The sequence below is a fragment of the Nilaparvata lugens genome, chromosome 5 (assembly GCF_014356525.2).
Source record: "Nilaparvata lugens isolate BPH chromosome 5, ASM1435652v1, whole genome shotgun sequence".
NCBI lineage: Eukaryota > Metazoa > Arthropoda > Insecta > Hemiptera > Delphacidae > Nilaparvata > Nilaparvata lugens.
Genome location: NC_052508.1, coordinates 21820319 through 21841873, shown reverse-complemented (window position 1 = coordinate 21841873; position 21555 = coordinate 21820319). Strand labels below are relative to the sequence as shown.

At 37.9% G+C, this 21555-nt stretch overlaps 1 protein-coding gene across 1 annotated transcript in view; it reads right to left on the bottom strand.

Annotated features, from left to right (window-relative positions):
- LOC111051090 (protein O-mannosyl-transferase TMTC2) overlaps window positions 1-21555 on the bottom strand; it is a 192319-nt gene that overhangs the window by 104940 nt on the left and 65824 nt on the right. Inside the window, exon 3 of the mRNA XM_039427940.1 lies at window positions 2986-3748. Coding sequence (XP_039283874.1) covers window positions 2986-3748 — 763 coding nt within the window. The remainder of the gene's footprint in view (window positions 1-2985; window positions 3749-21555) is intronic.

Below are 21555 nucleotides of genomic sequence, written 5' to 3'. Positions count from 1 at the left end.
CCTATATAGTCCGGGCGCAAATGTCATTTCGTGGTCATTTTTGAGTAACAGCCGTGGCAGATGTCTCAATTTCTTCGTTAGGTCTAACATAATAAGGATCGTGATGATGATAAGTCGAAAACACAGGCAAATACCTCGAAAACAAGATGGTCGCCAAAAATTTTAGGGTTTTGCTACATCGCTTGTATTTCAATAACCGTTCAAGATATTCAACCTTTTTTTGACTACAGTATTTTAAAAATGTTCATATAGAATTTATGTCCTTTAAATTTTTTCTCTTGAACGCAAATTTTATTATCTATAACCTTCAAACTAGAACTATAAAATCGATTTTTTTGAACTAGTCGATTTTATAGCCCTAGCTTGTACCTCATGATAAAAACGCACCAGAATTCATGAAGGGTTTTCTTAGGAGGGCACTGAAGAACACATTGTTGACGCACAGCGCAAGAATATAAATCGTTCCAAAGTTGAAAAAACTATCTGAATTTTATGGATTTGAAATTTCTCTGTATCTCTTGCACAAAAAAAAATAATAGAATTAAATTTGAAAAAATAGAAAAAAACGTTTTTTAGGGCTTTTGATCTATAAATAATACATGTAAATGCTATTTCGCACGTGATCAAATCAACTTGAGAATAGTGATTTGCGTTTGGAATAGATTCTAAATTCTATTGAAGAAGTTCAACCTAGGAAGATATTTTATCACATCAAGTTTCAGGCATATGAAAGTACATTGAAACATATCTTATTGGAAGTTTCACGTATCAATCCTAACTTCTCAAGTTTCAATGGTAGCAACACATCAAGTTTTCAATTCAAAAATAAATTTTCTCGAGTTTGAAATGACGAGGTCTCAGTAGCTACGTGATATTCCTGTATTACGTCTTCATAAAATAATATTAATGAACATTTATATCCAAACATACCATACATCCTCTACATTCTCTGAAAACTATCTCATAACATCATGTTGTGAAACGAAATGTATGAACGTTTGTGAAATTACTGATTACTGTGAACACTGGGAAAAGTCGAATCAATGTTAAATCAACTGCAACCGACACTGTTTATGAGCATCAGGCTTCGAGACATTCAAATATTGCGATTTATTTCCATTCACTCTAATTGGATCGTGATCTTGAATAGGCTCTCATGAACATGGATTACAAATGGCCGGTAGCTCTCACTAGGCCTGATTTGTAATTAATTCAACTATTTAATTTCTCAATGGAGCGTCAGAGAAAAACAAAATTCAGAATCAATCATTCCGATGAAATGTTGATAGGATGGGAGAAATTAGCAGGCTTGGAAAACAAGTCATTATGATTCTTATTCTACATTATTCAAGTGGACTTTTTTGGCAACCTAAGGTGATCAATAATCGTGCGTGTTTTAGAATGACTTACTAATTTATCTCTAAATCACCATCAACGAGCTACATGTCTCAGATTTGCGTGCAAATTTACAGGCAGGTACTCCATCACAAGCTTAATTAAACTAATCTGATTCGAGAAGAGAACGATCGAACAACTCTAGATTCTGGATTGACTCTTGTTCTTGATGCTGTTGATCATGGGACACAGTGAGGTAACTTCAGACTCTCATGAGCGTGGATTAATAAAATCACCATCAATCACTGAACATAGGGATATGAATTTTCATTAATACAACATTGCCATTCACCCACTACTGTATCATTGGAAATGAAAGAAAATGAAATATGAAGAGTTATAAAAAGCTTACAGTTCTATGCTTAGATATGAATCATCTTATTATAACATTTAATTAATCCAATCGTATATAAAAAACCATATTGATCTAATCTTGAACACAACTAAGCGTCATGTTAGCCAACATTATATCATATAACAGCCGTCAGGCTCGCTTCGCTCGCCATATCCGTCTAGCCAGGGGGCTCCGCCCCTGGACCCCCGGCTGGATCGTCCAGAAATGAGATCAGCGGGCTCGCTTTGCTCACCTGCATTTTTCATTTGAGCATGCTTCATTCCATCAGAAAGTCAAAGTACTAAGAAAACGCAGAAAATCTGTGAAAAACGCTGATTATGGGCGTATCTTTGATGAAATATTAAAGTCACCTCATCACAAAATTTTTAGACCCTAGCTAAACCTCTGTACCAAATTTGAACATTTTCTGCTTATTACTTGATGAAAGAACTGAGAAAACGAAAAATCCCGCTAATTTTGGGCGTATCTTTGGCGTTATTTCAAATTCCTTCTAACACAACATTATTACACCCTAGGTCAGCTTTTGTACTAAATTTGAACAATTTCTGTTCATTTGTTCTCGATAAAGCTGAGAAAAGGCTAAAAAACGCTGGAAAAACGATGATTTTGGGCGTATCTTTGGAAATTTTTCCAAATCCGTTCTTAGTGCACCTTTAAAGGGCCAACTGAACATACCTACCAAATTTCAACGTTTTTGGTCCGGTAGATTTTTAGATCTGCGAGTGAGTGAGTGAGTGAGTGAGTCAGTCAATCAGTCAGTCAGTCAGTCAGTGAGTGAGTGCCATTTCGCTTTCATATGTATAGAAGATGATAAGATTCATACTGGTAAGCCGGTAATAAGAAAATTGATAATGACAGTCAAGATGCAAGAAGATTTGACTCAATCAACTTTGAATTCAATTTTCTTGCTGAATTTCATTTGGGTATCCTTATCACTAACTTTCATGTCATTTATGCCGGGTTTCTCTAATCAGGATCAACTGTCATATTAAACAGGTAGTCATACTCAGCATTCAGCTGATCCTGGATTAAGATTCATCTTGATGGTGTAATTAAGCATCCCAGTAGGCCTATCCCATTCTGCTCTATCCCATACGCTCAATACTGGTCAATAATGAGACTAGATCACTTCGATGATATCTCAATATGAAAAAATCCATTGTTGTATAGAGGTTGAATTCAATAAAACTACATTATTATTTGATAATCGGAAATCGGAAATATGCATTACTCACCTTTGGGTGGGTTGATGTTGATGCCAGACCGGTAGAGGCTCTCCTCATCGCGCCAATCACTATTTCGCTGCAAAGTTCTAGCACTGAACGAGACTAACAGCAGCCCGAAACAGAAACGCACCAGTCGCTTGTCGCGGCCCGAACGTCGCGACAGAAGATGGTAGCCGAACGCCACCGCGAAACAGAATCCGACACTGGGCAAGTAAAGGACGCGTTCGGCTACCACGAAACCCACGTAGAAAAATAGATTTGAAGCGGGAAGAAAAGGGATGGCAGTAAAGCCTATGGCTAAAAGAAGTACATCGTTGTAGGGGGTACACTCACATCGCGGAGTATTGTTGTTGTTGTTATTCACTCGACATAACTGGGAATGATGTGTGCTGCAGTGTTTACATGCAGGAGTTCTCAACTTTTTTTGACAGGTTCTACTGCCCTTGTGCCAAGCCCTAATGACAGCCCTACCAGCCGTGTAGTAGAGCGCCACACTGGCAGCATTGCGCGGATCCCAGACTGTGGCCACCCGAGGAATGGCGTCCATCGACCAGTCGAAGCTGAGCCAGCGTGGCCAGACGAGCAGCTGCAGGTTAAAGGCGGGCAGGTAGGCGAAGGTGAGGCTGCGGACCAGCAGCGACGGCGCCCTGGCCGTCGGGTTGTCGGAGGTGGCGAACGTGGGAGCCTGGGGGCCCAGCACCATCAGGCGCAACACCAGCAGCAGGCACAGTGTTATGCCCAGCAGCAGCAGGCTGCTTGTCAAGCGCCATCTCTGCAACATTAAACACAAATAGCTCTATCAGTAAACATTGAAGTTACGAAAAATCCATTAAAGAATGATTTTGATGTCTTTCTAAAGCTGTGAACAGACTTGAGCGCCTTGAACACGCGCATTTCACTTATATTTATATCTTGCTGTTGCTGTACAAATACAGATAGAATCGGCTGATGAAGAGTGGAATACGCGTGCCCGTGACGCTCAAGTCTGTGCGCAGCTTTACAACATAACTTCTCTCCTAGATTCTTCCTCATGATCTATTCTTTGAAGAGATTCAAGGGTGAAGTTGAGTTTTGGTTGTTGAAGGAACTCTGAAGTAACTTGAGAATTTTTTCAATTCATTGAATTAAAAAAAATATGTTTTAAGAGAAGAAAAATGGCTTTTAGTGGGTGAATCATCAATACAAGCATTAACGTTCATACTTTATAAGTTTATTTTATCTCCTTAACTACTACAACATTGATTGCATTCATGCAAAATTTACTAGTAACCAGTAAGGTAGTTTAAATCGTAAGAAAACTCGTTATTCAATCAACCATATTTCTGGGAAATCAATCGCAACTCGCCTCTGAAATTGGTTTCGGGTCTATTCATTTTCAATACAAATGCTGCCTAAATGTATAGCTTCAGGTTTCTGTGCCAGTCAAACGAAATATAGCGAATTGGAGCAAGTATAAAACGTATGGATTTGCTGAGAGAAAGGGTTTTTGTAACCCGTTCTTTGGCGAAGAATGCAATGGAATGAGAGACTTGAGGACAAGCGTAGCAAAGGAGAAAAGGTTTATTGAGTATCGGTTATTGTTGAACGAAAACCCGCTTACAATGGAGCCTTTTGTGTGAATTCCGGATTACAACCGGCGGGCCGAACGTTTCAGCTGTCAGGAACCAACGAAAAATCCGCGCAGAAGCCAAGCTGGGCATTGCAGTCGTCTCAGCGCATATAAGATCGTTTAGCGCTCCGGTCGATCTCCATTATGCCAGCTGGTCATTCGAAAGATAAGATTGAGTAGGAGTGAGTAATCGAAAACGGGTGAAAATATTAACGAATAAAACTAATAATTTTAGGCCCAATGTCTTTATAGGTCATTTATTTTTCATACGAGTAATGTAAAACAGTTGAGGCATAGAGTTGAGATTTCTCTAGATATAGTTCAGCATTGTGGCTTATTGACTCTAAATATTGATCTGTTTGGTGGTGATCCTGAGAGTTAAATAGAAACAAGGTGTTCAATATACGAATCTATGATGAATGTGTTCGATATTAATCGAAATGATACATTATCAGTCTGAAATGTCATTAATACATATACAGCAATGAGAGTGGAACGATTCATATTTGAATAATCAATTTCCATCTGGAATTTATTACGTCTCACAACTTAGACCAGGATAACACTGCTGTGATCACGCATAACTTCAGCTCGCCTGCAAAGATAAGCTCAGAACAGTGTGGTTCAAAATGTTGTAAGGCTGCATTGTTTCAATTCTCGATGAATTACAACAGTCGTTGGACACAATTCCAGCCGGGATCATCTATTCAGGCAGGTAGACAAGATACCGGCTTTGTTTTGTCGAACAACAACAGTTTAATTGGAAACCCTCAACTGCTACGAGCTGCGAGTGTGACAAGGATAAAGGTACAAAGTTTCACTACAGTGGATTCTAAGTTGTTGCCAGCGAGAAACATCCTATTGCTTCCTTAATTGAAATCTGTGTTACCGAGAGTTTATCAACAGTGAATTATTTCCCCCTCATGCAGGCTGTGTGGACTCTGCTACAACACCACATTATGTGAATGCAATATTCATCAATGCCCTCTCCTACTTATTGAAGAGCTCATGATGCTTACTGGAATGGTTCAATAGCTCAAGTTCGCTTTTCATAATGAACATGAATTATTATTATTATAGTAAGATGGAAATAGATCATTGTTTCATTCTCTTGTTTGGTTATTTCTCTATTCTATATTTAAAGCTAGATAAATCGATCATCCCGAGATATAATTAAAGCGGAATAATGACCAATCATAACACAAATATTATTCAATATAAAATTCAATTAACTCTCCAAGATAATGTAACTGCGATCTTATTCCTGTAATGACATGAGTAATGAATAAAAAAGTATAGAATACTCGAATAACGTGTGTACTAAAGTGACATTATTCTCCGAACAGTCTCTCCAGTTTGCTCTCTCAACCATGTGAGTAAAAATACACTCCACAATGTTCCAATATCCATAATGCATTAACAAGCTTCTTACTTCTGAAAAATGTGAGTTTCAACCACCTAGTAGTAGTCCTATTGATATAACATTTGAATTAATAAGATGATCATCACCAACTTGAAATGTCAAAGATTTTACAACTAGGCCTATCTATCAATTAGTAATGTCGTTATTCATAAATCAGAAGATTCGGGAACAAAATAAGTTAGACTTGTTAAAATGAAACATGTTAGACTGGCTTGACACTCTCAAGTATTTTGTAATTATTCATCAATCATCAATTGGAATGGAATCACTTCATTCCGCCAACGAATCCATCTGATTTTGAACCGTCAAATTATGATAAATACAGTGATATCAGCGTTTCTCGATTCTGCAGAGATTCTTGAGATTTTAGGAATTAGAAGATGATGCTCAATAGTAGAGCATAGACAATACATCAGCTTGCTCATTGACTTGACGTGACGTTGTCTTGAGCTGTCTCCATTGTCTTTACTTCGAGGAAATGACGCTCGTTCGTAATTCCTCCACTCACGACTCTTCAGTTCATTGTAATGCAAAAGCTATTGACTCGAATGTCAGACGTTGTGCCAGATGAACAATAGGCATCAGAGCACAGATATATCTCACACATAACTTGAACTCTACAATATCTTAATGGCAAAGTTTGATAGCTCAACCTCAGTAATAGGCAAAGTGTGCTTGCTTCATCTGCTGGCATGTCATGGAGTTGTCATTTCATACATCGCTTTGTCATTTCTTGATTTAGAGTCGAGTTTGACTTCTAAGAAAATCCATTATGAAGTAGTATCATCAGATTATGTGTGAGAGAATTGATTATGAGAAGTTGCAGAGGCTGTTGAGTAGTTATGGTTTGGAACAAAATTTTACGAATTCGTATACAATCTGTGTAAGGTTCAAACCAATGTACTTGAATGCATTCTATACATGTATTCCAGGTGTATTGTTCCAAGCCTTACCTAGAAGTGATAGCATTATCAAAGTTCTATGCCATTTCCAATTGCTGATACAGCAATGTGTGACCAGCACATTTTATTATAACTGATGATCTTCCAAACTGCTTTCAAAATCGACATCGAATTAAATGCATTCAATCAATTCAAATTGCCTGCACCTGAAGCCTATTAGTCGGTTAATCGATAACCATTGAGCATGTAATTTGTTTGTTGTTTTATGTCATTAGCAAAACAGTTTGTTTGGGATTCTCTAAAATAGATTGAGGAGAGTGTTAGTGCTGTGAGACACATCAACGTTTAGAAGAGAGAATGAGTGGGGAGGGAGTGAGAGAGTGATGATGAAGGGGTGGATGGATGGGTTTCCCTCACCCTCTCAGTGAGTGAGAGACAGATGATGCGATTTCTGTTGTGATAGTCGATGTATTTCACCTGTTAGATTGCCGGTTAATAGGTCGTATGACGCGGAAGCTGATCGGTAGGCACAACCACATTATCGACTGGTGCTCTCTGCAAGCTCCAGCGGCCCAACGCGCATGCGCGTGCTGCTGTGAGCATGTGTGTATGTGATTTTCGTGCACTTTAATGTGTGTGGCCCAATCGATGATACAAGCGCTCTCGTCATTGCACTAACTCAACACAACATTCGACCACTATCGGCCTCAAAAACAATGGAAAGGCGATAAACTGTTGATTAGATTTGTTGAAGTACCCTGATAAAAAATTTCCATCAACCAAGTGCGACTACACAGATTTTTCAAAACTCACTGAGTGGAAGTGATAGGATTGGCAACTTCAGTCCACTTTTCAACGTTTAATGGCATGCATTCATGGGGGAAAATTGGGAATATCAAGTTGATTTTTCCCCAGAGTGATAGGCTTTTGTTATAGATGAGAACGTATCTCAAAGTTTGACAGAAATTATTCGAACTCTGTGAAATATCAATCTAATATTGTTGATGAATACGAACATTAATCAAATAATCTTAAATTCAATCATTATATAATTGCAATGAAAGTACAAAAATTACTGTTGGAGCCAAGTAATTGTAATCCCATTACATGAAAAAGTTGAAAATATTGGACCAACGCAATACTCCATTACAATGATAATCATCCCATTACTATACATGACGCTGGATTGGAATTACATGAAATCACAATCGAAGTGTCATGATTACAATTCGATGTAAATGAGGTGCTCATCAAGAATCACATTACATGAAATTGATAATTGAAACTGTAATACATGCAAATGAGTTGTATAATTGTATTAGTTTAATTTGATTCTCACCTCACATCAATAATAGTTAATTCACTTTCCATAATACATGTATTTGTTTTGGATATAACAACGTTTGATAACATTGTTTCAGCAATTCTGGAACGATATCAGCAAGCAAAAAATCATCGTTTGATAGACTGTGAAGGGGGTGAAGCTGAGAAGGGTCGGGGAGTGAGTCGTGAGTCGGGGAGTTGCCCTTCCCCAGCTACAGGAATAATCCCCCTGCGGCCAATTTACCCTGCATCAATTCAGAGTTTACGTTCAAGATATTAGTTTGAACATGAGCTGGAGGCGATTCAATATTACTCATCTACTCGGAATTGGAACAAGGCATATAACTTTAAAGGCCCGAAAAGTAGAGACTAATAAATGTTCACGGTCGATATCTAATATAAAGTTTCGCTCGCATCGAAGTTGGTCCATCCATTTGCGCGCAGCGTCGAAGTATGTCTGCCGTAATAGATTGAGAAGGGGAGCGGCCAGGAAAATGCAATTGATATTCGATAAACGATACAGAATGTTGGGGAAGACGTTGCTTGTGAACGACGTTGCAATATCCACGATGCTATTTCCTCATAAATTCAACGTTTAAGGTTTTAAACGATGCAAACGCTGCTCACATCCACTCATTCACTCTTCACCTTCTCTCTCTCACTCACTCTCTCTCTCTCTCTCTCTCTCTTTAGCAGTCGTTGTTCGAGTGTAATAAGGCCACACTGGCCGGGGGCGAGACAGACAGACAGACCCCTTTGTCTTTGTGTGCTCGGACCCAGTGTTGATCATTTTGGCTGCATTAACTTTGTTCCATTCATAAACTTCAGTTACTTTGGACCAGACTCACAAAGGACGAAATCTCATAAGCTGTGAGCTAGCAGCGTTCCAGTTCACGACCCGCACCCGGAACTCTCCAAACACAGTCCAATGCCTGTTTCTACTCCAGCGTTGTCTTAATTTGGAAGACTACGCTCTTTCACTACTGACCTCTCAAAATTCAGTAGGATGTCAACAACAAAATCTGAGAGTCGAGTAAGATCATATTTCTCAAATAATATACTATAATCAAATACTTTCCATCTAATCAAGCTGAAAATATTCCTGATACGTTCAGAAATTAATATATACAATAGAAAGGTATCATTAATACCTTTCTCCTGCAAAATATTCTTGAATGATCCTTTCAAAATCTATTCTGGTGTTTCAACATCATCGTGCTATTCGTCGATAATTTCTATTATGGATTGTAATCAAAAATTATTCTGTGATTGATTCTTCTTCTACACTCATGCGAAACATATTTCTAATATTCATGGAAATTAAAGTAATTCATGGAAAATGTTAAGAGTGATGAATGCGGTTCATGATCCCATTGAGCTGATGTGATAATCATCTTAAAATATAAACAAGTATAAATTTCATAGGGGAACATTTTAAAATGAAGATAATTCACTATGATAATAATACTGTAAGTAGAGAATGGATAATAAACAAAGATTCGTGTTTGCAGATTATACAGTATGGTATTGCGACATAGGGATTGGGATTATACTGTAATCTAGTTTTTCTACTACATTGTGTTCAAACTTTATCCCTGAAATGGAAACAGAAATCGCTCCCACGAAGACAGAATAAACTTAATCCGATTATTCTCTAGTTCTTGGCTTAGAGCTTTCCCACTTGGATGAGTAGTTGTAGTAGTTCTGTCTAGCAATTTACATTGTTTGTAGGTCACCCAAGTCTTGGGCATAAGAAGATTCTATTAATCGCCGGTTGGTTGTGCGTGGGATTAGTAGTGCGGCTTAGTAGCAAGGTTTTGAGCCCGTGCTGTGAAGTGACAGAGGCGAGCGACTCTGGTGGCGGAAGATGGAACGAGACGAAGCAAGAAAGCCCGTCACCAATAACGAGAAGAAACCGAGTAGGACCTGAAAGCGCGTTGGTGGTGGCAGTTTAATTTCGCAAGCAAGAATTATGGCCTGCTACCCTCTCTTTGGGGGGATAAATAACACGACTAGTGCCAGGGTGTAAGGAGGGGGTGAGGCTGAAGACAGATGAGGTGCAGACAGTCCACACTAGGCCTTATCTGCCCAACAGTGGCAATTAGTCCCATTCCTTTGTTTGTGTCGGGAGCTCCGAACCGAAACGCTGACAAAGCTTCAGCGTGAGCCAGGCCAGGTGACTGATACGACTGCACACACCCTTCACTCCATCACCATCACACCAATTCCTCCGTCCTCCTCCTTCACTCCTGTTCTGCTTCTTACCAGAACACACTAGTGTGTGTTACGAATCAACCAACATCTGAACTCGGCTTTGGATGTGTGTGGTTTCCTCGGCTCAAGCTAGTTAGCTTGTTACTGGAAATTGGTTAACCAACTAGACGTTTATTTGTTTGAATTGATGATTTGCAGTCTACAGGCGTTATTTGTGATGAAAGATTCAGATATTTAAGGTCATTAGCGACTGTTCTAATTTACAATGCTACGCAGTTGATTTAAATTAGAGTTGAAATACCTGACCAAAAAAAAAATTCAACTTTGCATATCAAATTCGTAAATTTATTGGTTAATCAAACGATTGCTACTCAATGCAACTCTGTAAGCAGGGTATTGACATTCATGTAAACAACTTGAGGAATAATAATTATCATCAGCCAATGAAGCGAGAGTATCTTAACAGTAACAAATAACAAAGTTATTAACAGATCATCTATTTGACTCACATTTTAAATTGTTTCTTATTTCTTGCAACGAATTCGCAACTCATATAAGAGCCTTAAGTTTGTTCTGAGCTGATTGCAATGTCTGAAACACAGAGTGGATGCATTGGACTATTCACCAGTCTTATTCAATGAGCTCAATCGTGTCCTGTTTTGATCCTGAAAAGTGCCACAACTTTCGTCCTTTAGAGTGGGGGAACTGTTTTTGAATTTATTTATATTTGAGATTTCACGTCGACATGCAATCGTATTTGCAACTGTCATGTTAATTATTTATGAATGAGTTTGCACTCATTTCCCTACTCAGAACTATTTACTCCACGCTCCAACTCAATTAAAATTTCAAACATTCATAAACCATTCTCTTTTATTTTTGGAAATCTTCCTTGTCTCAGAGCGAATATATAATGTTATTGTTGATGATCACATACTAAATCCACTTCAATTGAATATCTTAAAGAGCGGCGGAGGAAATTCATTATTCGAAATTATTCTCACATATTTCATTTTTTGATCCAGTTTAGAGCGTGTGATCTGTATGATTTTCAAAATTAATAATTTCAAATCTCATCTAATCATTCTATTGAATGTATTGGATGAGAAGGATGAAAAACTATCATCATTATGAAATGCAAGAATGGATTTTACGTGAGTAAGAACACGTTGGGAAATGAGAGTGTTTGAACTGAGCTATGTTACCTTCCTACTGGAATTGAAACTGTCATAAGCTCTGAATGTCGGCAGGAAATTGTGTAAAGTAGCGTTATTTATTACCTGCAAAATACTTTTCAGAGGAAATTGGTTTGAAGTAGACCTGCATCGCGTGAGATACAGCACAATAGGACTGCGATACACATTGCGTGACACATTACATAAGAAAAAACATGCTCTCAGATCTTATGATTAGGTTTTATTGGTACTTGACAACTAGTTTGTCCAACGCATGTCGCCATATGGAAGTAATGCAGGAAGTAGGATTTATTCGTTTGCTGCTTTTAAAGGCATCGATAGCTGTATTCTCATTAGGAGCAATACTCCTGTCGGCTCACTATTATTATTTGTTACCAATCACTCTAAAAAAGTGATCAATCAAGCAATAAATTAGCATCGAACAATATTTTTTTGACTCAAGTATGATGAAAATGATGCAAGATTATGAGTATGATTACGAGTATGATGCAAGATTTATTCCATGACCTCAGAGTACAACAACCTGCCATGGAAGACAGCACAGGACCCAAAATTCTCTTGGAGGAGGTAACTTCACCTACTAAAGAGATGAGGGATGGGAAAGCAACAGGCCCAGATGAATTTCCAACAGAGTTTTTGAAGTTACTTGACAAGGAGAATTAAAAAATTTTAACAGAAATTTTTAACAACATATACTCAACTGAGCAAATTCCAACACAGTGACTAGAATCAGAGTTCATTGCGATTCCGAAAAAGTCAAGTGCAAGATCTTGTGAGGACTATCGAACTATCAGTTTGATGAACCACATGTTCAATTTTTTTTTAATAATTCACAAACGAATTTATCACAAATGTGAGGAGCAAATTCCATCAAATCAATTTGGTTTTGTGAAAGCTGTGGGCACAAGGGAGGCTTTGTTTGGTTTGCAGGTTTTGTTTCAGAGATACAGAGATGTAGGTTGTAATGTCTTTGCATGTCTAATTGATTAAGAAAAAGCGTTTGACCGTGTTAGACATGAGCAAATGATGGATGTACTGGAGAAAACTGGAATTGACGGAAAAGACCTGAGAGTAGTAGCTAGCTTGTACTGGAATCAGTCTGCGGTCCTCAGAGTGGATGGAGAGCATACAGATCCGGTGAAGATCCTGCGTGGAGTGAGGCAGGGTTGCATCTTATCACCAATTATTTTCAATCTGTACTCAGAACACAATCATGTTTGGGGAAGCGCTTTTAGACATAGATGTAGGTATCTCAATAAATGGAGTCAAACTTAACAACTTACGTTATGCAGATGATACCATAGTGTTCTCTGATTCAATGGATGGCCTGCAAAATTTAGTGAATAGGATCACAGAAACAAGTAAATTCTATGGCCTTGATATGAATACTAACAAGACAAAGCTGATGGTCATTAGCAAAGGAAATATCGGAGGAGTCAACCTGTACATCAACCAGACAAGAATTGAACGAGTCTCACAATACACCTACCTGGTGAATTTATAAAATGAAATTGAGAGCATTGCTGAGGACGATGCCGATCACTGAATAAATAGTTGTTGCCCATCTCATCTCTCGCAAAGTTACAGCCTTCGTCTCAAGATATATGTTTTATGAGCGTTCCACGGTAGTGATGAAAGTTTCTAGAAAGAAAGTGTTCAGTGAGTGAGTGTGACCTGGAAAAAATAGCAATTTAATGGCATGAGCAGACGTTTACGGCAGTGAATACTGCTCTTGAACTATCCCATCTAGAATGACGGAGTGGAAATGCTAAGTACACCACCGCTATATATTCAAACTTTCACGAATCTGACGTTGATATGGTGTTGAAATGATTGGTAGGGGGATGAGAAAGACGAGGGTGAAGCTAGGGAAAGAGAGGAAGGCCTACAACACGTATGGTCCAAGTTGGAAGCCTCTGCACAACTTGCCGAGACGTGTTACGACACAAGTTTGGTGAGTACAAAAAGTTGGAATCACTTTCTTCAAGTACTGCAGACTTGCAGAATAACAGATTCCAACGAAAACAATTACCCGCAAAGTTTAAATTTACGGCAAACTGTATCCAACACGTTCATTTATTGAACACCCTGCATTTTATTTATTGAACGCTTGAGAAGTTTAATAGGCGATGAAACAAAACCTTATAACGGTGTTTGATAGAGGTAATTTACAACACGCTAATATTTTTCAGTTTATACCATCTTCATCTTTATACCATTCTTTCATTCGCACAAGGTCTTTTAGAGTTCCCACAACTACCGAGATTCGGAGGTCTTGTTCCTTATATCACCACATTCTATCTAGTGTGATTTAGTTCACGAGCTACATAAAACCACAATGTAGGAACTCAATAATGAATATATTATATTCATTCAAACATCATATTCATTCAGACTACGAACTTCAACAACAATTTGTTCCTTTAACAAGACATTTGAGAACTTTATGAACTCGTACTTGATACTGTGATGATTTGGAACATCAGTTTCTACATAATTTCTGAAACGGTCCTAAAACCCATCTTCCTTCCTCATGTTAGTGATCAACATCGAGTGAAGATCAACTATATTATCATTAATATTATGAGTATGGTATAAAGCAGTGTGATTATTTGAAGATTAGCTATATTGTGCTATGTTTGGCACTCAGGTCACCACAGATACTACTCAGTTGATTTGTCTCCACCAACATCACTACGATTAATTTTGTACCCCACAACACTCACAGAGCCAAAACACAAACGGTTCATGTTCCTCTGGTCAAGAGTTAAAACTACTAGAACTAGCAATCACTCCACATATAATAAGAATGACATGAAATATTTGAGAATTAATTGAGTAAAGGACATACTTATAATTAACTCTTTATAATATTATAAAAATGATTGAGTCAGATCTTGGTAGATACGTTATAAAGTTTAACGTCGGAAGGAAAATTCCATGGAACGCTCCTCTTAGATAATATGTTACTGTATATTCATTAATGAGTGAACTTACTATGGAATTGTAGAACCTTCAGTTCCTTCACTTTTACTTCAATCTCCTCCTCCAGTCAATTACACATAACTGAGAAAATATAATTGGAATGATTAATTATAACGATAATGATATGTATTCATACGCATATTACATGCATTTCTGTACAGTTCCTTTCAGAACAATCATCTTTCAGAAAATCGCATGAAATTTGGAAGTGATCCTTCAGCTCGTTGTTGATGCTACACTGTGGAACTATTGAAGTCATTCATATTTCATGAAAACAAACATCAATTTTTCTGTTTCCTTCCAACAAATTTATTTATGTAGCAGTTTGTTTTCAAAAGAAGGAAAACTGTGTTATTACCTGCATCGTGAACGATGTCAACATGAATAATGAATGAACAAACGCATCCAAACATGCACGATAATATTATAATGGTCATCAGTCAGGCGAGCAACAGGAATATATATCTATTATTATTCCTCAGCGTCCAAATCAACAACTGGAAAAACTAATGTCAGACATAACTGTAATACTGCGCCCCGCTTCTACTTTTCAAATAACAAATAATAGCCAATGGAGTTTCACCCTTTGTTGAGAACGGTATGCATGAATTTGTATCGTGTATGGGAGAATCTGTCCATTTCTTCCAGATTGCAATAACCTCCGACGAGCATTGCAATCAAATGGCTTCCTGCATGTATCTGGCTCAGTCATCTTTTTTCCATCATGCAATATTATTTTCCCTGCTTTCAATAACTCTCATTGACACACCCACTCACTTGCTACCAATCCTCATGTTTACTATCCATACCCCTTCATTTCATAACAGAAATCCATACCCCTTCATTTCATAACAGAAATCCATACCCCTTCATTTCATAACAGAAATCCATACCCCTTCATTTCATAACAGAAATCCATACCCCTTCATTTCATAACAGAAATCCATACCCCTTCATTTCATAACAGAAATCCATACCCCTTCATTTCATAACAGAAATCCATACCCCTTCATTCCATAACAGAAATAGGGTCTCTCCTTGTCACTTTTCAAATGAATACAGCTACAACTATTAAAAGTAGGTTATTTCAATAATAACAATTTAAGCTACAGGAACAATAATTATGATTGAGTTGAGAATCAAATTTATCGAAAATTTATGAGATGGATTGTGGAAGACTAACTTCTACATTATATTATTGAAACTGACAGGATGTCTCATCACAACAGATTCTCTACTCATGATTGATGAGAATAGCTTTCTACTATCAATGATGGGAATTGTTGTTTCGATATCCATGAATTCTATTATTTATATTAATATCTATTTATTCTCCTTTCCTGAAAAAATTTAGAAATGAGGAAGAAAGTGAGCAGCATAAATTAGTTTGAATTAGTTATACCTTATTTAACCTAGTCCCTTATATTGGAAAGTAATACATAAGAAAAGGAATTGAATTCGAAACAGTTATTCATTTATTTCATATTAAACAACAGGTACAACAGGATTATGCCGTCAAATACTATCCCAATTTCAATTAATAGAACAGTCCAAATCGACTTGAAAACTTCATTCATATCTCGATATAGACTGGATAAATACCAAAAGAAGTTCTAGAAGTTTCAATATCATAACACTCCTGCAAGGAAACATCCTGTGTGCAGGTGGGAGTCGCTAATTTTACATAAATTGAAAATCATAATTCACTGTCAAAGGAATCATTCGGGTGGCTCGTTGGAGGGTGTAGAGGGAAAAGTTGGGAAGACAATCGTTGACCCCGTAGTTCTGTTCAGGGTAGTAAGAAGGTAAACATATCAAAAGTCTCCACCCCTATGCCTACGCCCTGTGCAAGGGAGTGGGGGTGGTTTAAAGGTACCATTTTTTGGTTTCTCGCATAAAACTCAAAAACTATGTATCTTAAGGACTTGTCTGTCATATAATTAATTAATTGAAGCTCACATAATTTCCTACAATATTTTTTTTACAACTTATCTCATAGCTCCTCTAGTTTTCGAGATATCCGCTCTTGAAGGTGTGACATTTTTGAAAAAAATATGTTTGCCACAAATTTGTTTATATTTTTGCTCTTATAACTTTTCAACAATCAATGAGAAAAATCCATGTTGATTATGAGCTTATAGATCATTGAATTCTCTTTAATTTAATGTATAATCTCACACTTTTACGATTTTCCCTACACCTTTTGCAGCAGCTTTAGTGTTGAGTGTGGAATCTCCATTTTTGGAACAATAGGCCAATTGACAAAGGAATTTGGAGGGAATGTTTTGAACAAAATTTTTGACCTTGCAGCTTTGTTGAGACTGGTTAGGAGGAGAACATATCAAAAGTCCCCATGCCTAACTCATGTGCTAAGGGGATGAGGGTGGTTTAAAAGTTGCATTTTTCAGCGTTTTGCTTCCACGCTCATATCTTAGGAACAATGCGTTTAACCGACATAACTATCTGTTCAAAAAAAATCTTGGTAAATTCTCTACACTTTTTGTACAGTGGAATTTTGTGATATTCCCAACAGTTCCCGAAATATTCGCTCTTGAAGGTGTGTAATTGTTACACATCCCTCTCACACTCATTACCCACGCACAAGCCTATGCTAATGTGGGCATCATCCTCAGAAAAAATAAAGATTCTTAGATAAATAGCTACGGGCGATAAAAAAGGAAGATATAAAGAAAGAAATTGAGAGTATGTAACAGATGCCAAACGTTCAATTACAAAAGTATATATGTGATGATTCTAAGAGTTCTTTACAGTTTACTTTGGACACTCTCCATTCAATAATTATTCTATTTTTAAACTTTTCATCGGGTTTTCCATTAGTATTATCAATAGTAACGTTTCAAATTCAATTAATCTATTCTTTGATGTACAAAAGTATCACCTCCTGCAAACATTCAAATTTATTATAATATTTTCATATCTATTCCTGGAGGGTCATGAATTGAGGTACAATTCACGAAATAAAGAAAGGTTTCTTTAGTTTTGAATGGGAAAATATTTTGAACATCATAAATGCAGGTTATATGTTTATTATTTTCAATAATCAATAATACTTAACAGAGAAAAGGATTAGCTGTTCATGATCATTAAAGGAAAGAACGCTCAATGCAATTCATGGAATTCACCAGGTGTTTTTCCCATTCACCAAGATAATATTATATAGTGGATTATTGAATTTCAATAATCAGAACTTATGATTCCAACTATGTGAGTTGATGAAATTTCATGAGCTAGGCAACACCGAAATCCTTCACAGTGAAGAAGCTAAATCAAATCATAAATTATGAAAAGATAACCCTTGCGAACTTTCAAATAACGTGAATCAATTTGAAACACTTTCTGGAAGATTTTAGGACTTGTTTTATGTGCGCACGAGTAAAGTAGGCCTGGCAAACCCCACGCACAGCAAGCTGGTTGTCTACATTCAATTATAAGTTTGTTGCGAGAGTCCTTGTGGGGGCGCAGAAAGGACACGGAGAAGAAGTTTGTTATTGGACGGAGCAAAAGTCGATAGAGGATGTTGAGAAGCTACATTCAGCCTCACAAGGATAGAGAACGAGGCAACAGAAACAATGAGAAAGACAAAAATAGAAGTAAAGCTGTGGCTAGTACGTGAAAAGTCTGATGGTCAATAATGAAGTGGGAACGATGGCCGTGGAAGTGAGATTCTCATGGCGAAAGACAAATCAGGACTACGTTGAGACACAGTTTACTTCTAATGAATTTCTAACGAGTAATTTCCCCACCGCCTCACTTATTCTTCACCAGTACTTCCCTATCGTCAACTTTTTTACATGTTATTTTACCAATCTTCCTTCCTTATCCTCTTTCTTACCGTTCTTTGCAACCGGTCTGAATAAACTGGCATTATTAATGCAGAAACTTCATGAGCGGTCGCAAAGGTTTAGTAGAAAGTCTTGAAACTGTAGGGAGTGGTAGGATTGGCTGAGGAGTGAGATGATGAGAGCAGTGGAGCGGAGGGAGGGGCTTTTTTAGATGTTGTGATAGTGCTTTCGAGAAATAAGGGGGGCTGGAGAGCAGTAACAAGGTTATTCGTACCTGTAGTGAGGGAAACGTAATTTGTACTTTAATAACGGTCCAAGTTATGCGAAAAATAAATCCCTTTCCTCCTTTGCCCCCCACCCACAACCGGTCACCCGCACATCCCAACTGTGGTAGTGCCTCGCCTACTGCCAGCTGGCCTCGCCTACCCACTTTCTTAACTAACTGTAACAGATGTTTTCGCCCTTTTTCTTACATAAGTCAACCCAACCTTCACCTCGTTGTTTCCAACAAGACGAACGGCCATCTACTGGCAAAAAAGAGAACCACCAGCAATAGGTAAGAGAAGAAGAAAATTAAGTAGGGAAAACAAAGAAAGAAGAATCTCAAGAACTTTGATGAAGTAGGAAACTTGCCCCCCGAGAAAGCACGATCAAACTTTGGTCTGGGTACAGGTATAATGTGGGCTTCCAAGTTCGTGGCAACTTCCAGTTCTAGGAATGCGATCTATAACGTTTGGGGATTTTTCTTGTTCCAAAGCAAAAACTGAACAATCAAAAAAGGACTTCCTTCTAGTCCAACCCGTTCTTGCCAGTCCATAGATCTGTTAATAGGATGATATGACATTAAAGGTATTGAACAGAATGTTTACTCCTTCCTAAAAATCTTTCAAATATTTCAAAAATCTTTCAAATCTGGGAAATCTTTCCCACCGACAGTTTCCCATGAATGATATTGTTCAAATCAGTTTCTCATGAATGATAGTTCAATGAGTATTTCCATAGCTCTAATACAAGGCCCCGCCCTACGATATTGCAATGTCGCAGCGTAGGCCTAGAATCTAATACATGATTTGAAAAAATACCAGCCGATCTTTTTCACCAATTATGTATTAGAGTCTAGGCCTACACTGCGACGTTGCAATATCGTAGGCCGGGGCCTTGTATTAGAGGTGGCTATGGTATTTCTCCAATATCAATAGGTCATTCACTGAATGTGAATAAATACTCTATTATAACTTCTTCTTTTTGAAAATCAGCCCTAGAGACAGAACTTCCACTTAGTATAGGATGGAAAACGGTGGAGTTATGGTCAACAGTACATCTGATTGGAGTGCAGAGAGAGAAGTGAGTATCGGATCAGCGGCTGGTATCAATTATCATCGGCTGAAAAGGGAAAGATCGTAATAAAGCTTTAGTATGGCGGCGCGGCGCGGCGGAAACCGATCCGAAATTTGATCAGCGTCAAAACCAAGAGCACGACGAGAAGAAGATGATAGGGAAAAAGAAAAGCCAAAGCGACTGACTAGCTTCTGAGCGATAATTGCGAGTGGGGGCACAGAGGGGGCCTCACAGACACCGGAAGTGAGTTTCTGCTGCAAAAGACGGGTAATTGGAGGATATTCCACGTGACTGCAATACGGAGCTCACCGACCTGACTCCAAGTTTGACTCCTCTCTATTGGCGTGCTTCGATCGAATTTTTCGCAGCCGTTTCTCACACATTTTTGCCTGCAGATTGCTTGCTGCTACCTGCCAGTTATTTACAAAGTATCGTCGACAGTCGATTTACTCAGGGAAATCCATTCCTGTTTCTGCAAAAGTGTGGACTTTTCCATTACACTTTGCAGAATATTTTTAAATCATACTAAACTCACCTCAAGTCTGTATTATACTCAGAAAAAACATTCATCGGAGACGAAATCTTCATCACACTAATATCAAATTGTGTAATTTTGTTTGCTGATGTATCTGTCTCTAATCAGAATCAGCATTATAAAAAACCACAGACATTGTCTTCGTGATTGAATAATCAGGAAGATTATTGCAAAAAGGCCAGTAGTTGGTTATTTCTATAGCTGATATGCTACTGAGCCTCAAGTTGATTCCATGAGAAGAAGATTGTGAGATAACCTGATAAAGCTCACTCTATGACAAGAGTAAGTATAACAAGTGAGCTCTAGCATATGTATGCTAAGATACACTTCATCTCTGGTAATAGTAATACGTCGTTGAACTTGAAAAAATGCCATCTGATTGAAACGTATCCTATTATATATTAATAATTTTTTAGATTAATTACAGTAGCTAGCTGTGATGAAAGAAACTAGAAAATATCCAAGGAAAGATAAAATAGACTATGCAAAAGGAAGACGCTTAATGGAGTGGAGTGAAGAGCTGTGGGGTCATGAATGGGTAGAAGAAGCTACCCAGTGAAATGATTGTGTATAGAGAGACGGCCGTGGAGGGAAAGTTGGCGGTGGCTGTTGAGGATGGAGGTTGAGAAAGAAGACGTTGGATGAGGAAGAAAAGGATGGGAGAGTCGGACGAGAAGGAGGAGGCAGAAGAGAATGTGCTGAGGGTAGTAAGAGGCCGGCGAGGATCTGAGTAGCGGGTATGAGTGCAGGACTGCTAAACACGGAAGTAGAATGCTGAGGCGGAAATGAAAGTCACAAGTTACGAGTTTAAGTTTACGCTTAAGTGTGTATAAGATGAGGAAACCGGCGAGGAAGAGTTTTCCTTGAAGCTGACACTGACAAGGCTTCCTGCCCAGACAAGAAAAACAGCTAATTGTAAAATCGACTTCAATCTTCTCTTGTCATTTTCTTGTGAATTTTTGCACATTCTCTTATAATTAATGGCGGCAAGTTGGACAGAAACTATGGAGTGGAAATCTCACATCTTGATGATCGTTATATTGATAACCTGAAATATAATTATATCAAGTTTTCCTAGAATGAAAAATTCAAATAATTCAGAACATATAGTATGATTGATTTCAAAATGATAAGAAGATTGAAGCAAGTTGGGAAGGAAAAGTACTACTCATGAAATTTGATACAGTATTGTTCGAATTCAAGCTGAATCGAAGTTTGAATAATATATTCGAATGTAATAGGCCTAGGATA